The 5214-nt window shown below is 41.1% G+C and overlaps 1 protein-coding gene across 1 annotated transcript; it reads right to left on the reverse strand.

Moving 5' to 3' along the window:
• Nucleotides 1-2758: 2758 nt before the first annotated feature.
• Nucleotides 2759-4413, reverse strand: LOC122130373 (tenascin-N-like). Its single transcript, XM_042705109.1, has 2 exons — nucleotides 3889-4413; nucleotides 2759-3065 (listed from the first exon to the last, which is right to left on the reverse strand). Exons 1-2 carry the CDS (start codon nucleotides 4076-4078, stop codon nucleotides 2779-2781), a joined length of 477 nt encoding a protein of 158 aa, XP_042561043.1. The 5' UTR covers nucleotides 4079-4413; the 3' UTR covers nucleotides 2759-2778.
• Between the last annotated feature and the right edge of the window lie 801 nt (nucleotides 4414-5214).

Consider the following 5214-nt stretch of genomic DNA (forward strand, 5'->3'; position numbering starts at 1 on the left):
GTCACAGAATGAGATACTACTATGGCTACTACGAACCAAACGCAAGTTTTTATGCTTTGATTCAGACTCGAAACGAGGCAACTGACTGGTTCGTGTATGAGGCTGTGAACCACTCAGCTGGTTCATACGGAGAAAGAAGCAGTTGCTGTTTCGCGCGTAACATGTTACGTGATTTTTCCGTACCAAAGCAACCTTCGAAGCAGTGGTTTTATGGTTGGTGTAGTTTAAGCTATGAAGCACGTTCCGGCGCTTCAGTGTCAGGCTGCCATCACTAGTCTGAAGCTCCAATATCTCAAAATCTTGAGTTTCTGGTTGGTTGGTAAAAGATGCATCCTCAAAAACATCACTGTTACATATATTACCACCATTATTATTATCAAGAATAGTTATCTTGTGTTTCTGGGAAGTGTGTTTCGCTGGACAGACATAATGGGATAGATGGGAATCACCTAAATGTAGCCTATTTACAAAGGCTGCAGAAGTGTTATTTTAACAAGATAACTGTCAATAACAATAAATGTGTATACATCCCCATGGTCTAATGCGGTCACTATTGCTATCTAATTCTCTTTTTGTATTGCTCTTCTTCATAAACATTTGATTCCTGATGCATTTAGATTCATTTGAGTTTTGGGAGTTTAGTGAAAAAAGATCACTTCTACAGACAAGGGGGCATGTGACGGAAAAAATGGGGCAGGTATTCTCCTGGATAAGAGCAGACTGCAGGGTAGCCTTTGTTGTGCTGGGAAGGTGATTGGTTGCAATCTGCCATAGTTCCAGGACTCTGGAGTGAGCAGGAATGATCATGGCTCACCCCTCCCACCCTGGACAGAATCTCTCTGAAAAAGAGGCTGCGGACCAAAGTCTTGTACCAAAAGAACAGTTTCGTCCCAACAGTGATTGGTCTCATCAATAACGTCCACTAGCTCACACTCCTGTTTCACACCTACACACATATTTCTATGCAAATTTGTATTCCGATTTTTATATTCCATATTTATGTTTCTTCTGTGGTAAACTGCCCCCCTTTTGTATATCTTCGTTTGTGCATAATAACCAAGACAAATGTCTTGTAAGTGGACGTCTACTTGCCCATAAAACCCATTTATGATTCAGATTTGGTTTGCAGGGTAAGTGTTATGTCCTAAGGTGTATGTATGTATTTATTAGCTGTTTGTTTAGTTTCTACACATTACATTTATGGATTTATCAAACATTTATTATTGTCTGCATATTGCTGCTGTTGTGGTGTGTTCTCGCTCTCTTTGTTCCTCTTTCCTGTCATCAGGTCGTTACGCTTCATGGAAACAGGGGTGGGCCTGTCTGTCAGATCTTGGCTAAGAGAAACCAAGGCTGTGGATATAAGCCTGATATATATTGTTGTGACGGTGGTGGGTGTTGGGGTGGTTGTTGTTGTGGTTGGATCTTAGAAAAAGGTCTTGTTTTTATTTTCCAAAACACAGAAAATAGAAAAAACAGAGGAAGGGAAAGTCCCAAAAACTGGTGGGAACAGAAAATGGCGGGAGAAACAAACAAAGGCAGGAGGTAAACACAAAAGGTGAAATGTCAGGGGGGTATTCGACGTACGTGGTTTAGTGACAAACCTGGATAAGTTAACTCAGAGTATGTGGTAAACCTCCTAATAGAAGAGCCCTGTGATGTTGTTTTGCTAGGAGAATGGTTATTTACAAAATGATCTTACCTGTCATCATTTGAACAGAAGCAGGCTGGCTCTTTTCTCCATGTTGGAGCTCAGTGTAGACTTTAACAGTGTAGTCAGTTCCTGGTTTCAGACCTGTGATGACTGTGCTGCATGACTTAGTAGGGATGGACTTTTGCTCAGTCCCTTCACTCCGGTAAGAGACCAGGAAGCTGTGTGGAGTCTGCTCCATCTCAGGAGACACCAGCCAGCTGAGGCTAGCAGATGAAGAAGTGATGGAGCTCACAGTCAGACACTCTGGGACTGGGACCTCTGAAAAGGAAGGACACTATTAAATGAAAACCTATATTTTGTCATGATCTTTGCTTCTGACCTGTGCCATGTGTGGAGGTCTGAAGCTTCAAGATCTCAATATCTTGAGTTTCTGGTTGTTTGGTAAAAGATGCATCCTCAAAAACATCACTGTTACATATATCACCACCATTTTTATTATCAAGAATAGTTATCTTGTGTTTTTGGGAAGTGTGTTTCGCTGGACAGACATATTGGGATAGATGGAAATCACCTAAACGTAGCCTATTTACAAAGGCTGCAGAAGTGTTATTTTAGCAAGAGGACTGTCAATAACAGGTGTAAAGTAACAAATTACATTTACTCACGTTACTGTAATAGAGTCGTTTTTTTGTGTACTTTGTAATTTTTAAGTAGTTTTTGAATTCGGTAATTTTACTTTTACTTAAGTAAATTTTGACTGAAGTATTGTACTTTGCTACATTGGAAATAACATCCGTTACTGAATAAAAAAAAAACATAGTTCAAGGCGGGAATCGCGCATGACAATTTTCACTGCAGTGGTAGATGCTGCATAGAGTGGATGATGGAGTCGATGCAAGGCGCCGGTGCCGAGTCACGAGAGATAGAGATGGAGGAAGATGATAGTGCGGACTACCAACAAGCTGAAGCACCGAACTTTCCATCAGTTGAAATTAAAGAAGATGAAGAAAACCCGTGGCCACATCTCAGCAAGCAGTTTGCCTTCCAACGTGATTAGGAGCACTGGTTTTATCTTAAACAGCATAATTGAAAAGTGACCACCATTACACTTGCTTAAAGGTTATTTACAAAATTATCGTACCTGTCATCATCTGAACAGAAGCAGGCTGGCTCTTTCCTCCATGTTGGAGCTCAGAGTAGACTTTAACAGTGTAGTCAGTTCCTGGTTTCAGGCCTGTGATGACTGTGCTGCATGACTTAGTAGGGATGGACTTTTGCTCAGTCCCTTCACTCCGGTAAGAGACCAGGAAGCTGTGTGGAGTCTGCTCCATCTCAGGAGACACCAGCCAGCTGAGGCTAGCAGATGAAGAAGTGATGGAGCTCACAGTCAGACGCTCTGGGACTGGGACCTCTGAAAAGGAAGGACACTATTAAATGAAAACCTATATTTTGTCATGATCTCTGCTTCTGACCTGTGCCATGTGTGGAGGTCTGAAGCTTCAAGATCTCAATATCTTGAGTTTCTGGTTGTTTGGTAAAAGATGCATCCTCAAAAACATCACTGTTACATATATCACCACCATTTTTATTATCAAGAATAGTTATCTTGTGTTTTTGGGAAGTGTGTTTCGCTGGACAGACATATTGGGATAGATGGAAATCACCTAAACGTAGCCTATTTACAAAGGCTGCAGAAGTGTTATTTTAGCAAGAGGACTGTCAATAACAGGTGTAAAGTAACAAATTACATTTACTCACGTTACTGTAATAGAGTCGTTTTTTTGTGTACTTTGTAATTTTTAAGTAGTTTTTGAATTCGGTAATTTTACTTTTACTTAAGTAAATTTTGACTGAAGTATTGTACTTTGCTACATTGGAAATAACATCCGTTACTGAATAAAAAAAAAACATAGTTCAAGGCGGGAATCGCGCATGACAATTTTCACTGCAGTGGTAGATGCTGCATAGAGTGGATGATGGAGTCGATGCAAGGCGCCAGTGCCGAGTCACGAGAGATAGAGATGGAGGAAGATGATAGTGCGGACTACCAACAAGCTGAAGCACCGAACTTTCCATCAGTTGAAATTAAAGAAGATGAAGAAAACCCGTGGCCACATCTCAGCAAGCAGTTTGCCTTCCAACGTGATTAGGAGCACTGGTTTTATCTTAAACAGCATAATTGACAAGTGACCACCATTACACTTGCTTAAAGGTTATTTACAAAATTATCGTACCTGTCATCATCTGAACAGAAGCAGGCTGGCTCTTTCCTCCATGTTGGAGCTCAGTGTAGACTTTAACAGTGTAGTCAGTTCCTGGTTTCAGGCCTGTGATGACTGTGCTGCATGACTTAGTAGGGATGGACTTTTGCTCACTCCCTTCACTCCGGTAAGAGACCAGGAAGCTGTGTGGAGTCTGCTCCATCTCAGGAGACACCAGCCAGCTGAGGCTAGCAGATGAAGACGTGATGGAGCTCACAGTCAGACGCTCTGGGAGTGGGACCTCTGAAAAGGAAGGACGCTATTAAATGAAAACCTATATTTTGTCATGATCTTTGCTTCTGACCTGTGCCATGTGTGGAGGTCTGAAGCTTCAAGATCTCAATATCTTGAGTTTCTGGTTGGTTGGTAAAAGATGCATCCTTAAAAACATCACTGTTACATATATCACCACCATTTTTATTATCAAGAATAGTTATCTTGTGTTTTTGGGAAGTGTGTTTCGCTGGACAGACATATTGGGATAGATGGGAATCACCTAAACGTAGCCTATTTACAAAGGATGCAGAAGTGTTATTTTAGCAAGAGGACTGTCAATAACAGGTGTAAAGTAACAAATTACATTTACTCACGTTACTGTAATTGAGTCGTTTTTTTGTGTACTTTGTAATTTTTAAGTAGTTTTTGAAATCGGTAATTTTACTTTTACTTAAGTAAATTTTGACTGAAGTATTGTACTTTGCTACATTGGAAATAACATCTGTTACTGAATAAAAAAAAAACATAGTTCAAGGCGGGAATCGCGCATGACAATTTTCACTGCAGTGGTAGATGCTGCATAGAGTGGATGATGGAGTCGATGCAAGGCGCCGGTGGCGAGTCACGAGAGATAGAGATGGAGGAAGATGATAGTGCGGACTACCAACAAGCTGAAGCACCGAACTTTCCACCAGTTGAAATTAAAGAAGATAAAGAAAACCCGTGGCCACATCTCAGCAAGCAGTTTGCCTTCCAACGTGATTAGGGGCACTGGTTTTATCTTAAACAGCATAATTGACAAGTGACCACCATTACACTTGTGTAAGTGAATGTCCCACCATAGACTACATTACCCACAATTCTCTTATCACTTTCTTATCTACATTTCATTCACTCGGTATTGGTCACCGCAAGGTGATAAATAAGGTGACGCATTTTCCCTTTAAAACCACGGAAAACCCACATATCTGTCTCTCTGGCGGTGGGTTTACAACAGTAAACACCATTCATTTAAGAGATACCCTCTCTGCAGAAGAAGAACAAAGGACCACGCAACAACGAACCGTATTGAACTTTTGGCCG

The sequence above is a fragment of the Clupea harengus genome, unplaced genomic scaffold (assembly GCF_900700415.2).
Source record: "Clupea harengus unplaced genomic scaffold, Ch_v2.0.2, whole genome shotgun sequence".
NCBI lineage: Eukaryota > Metazoa > Chordata > Actinopteri > Clupeiformes > Clupeidae > Clupea > Clupea harengus.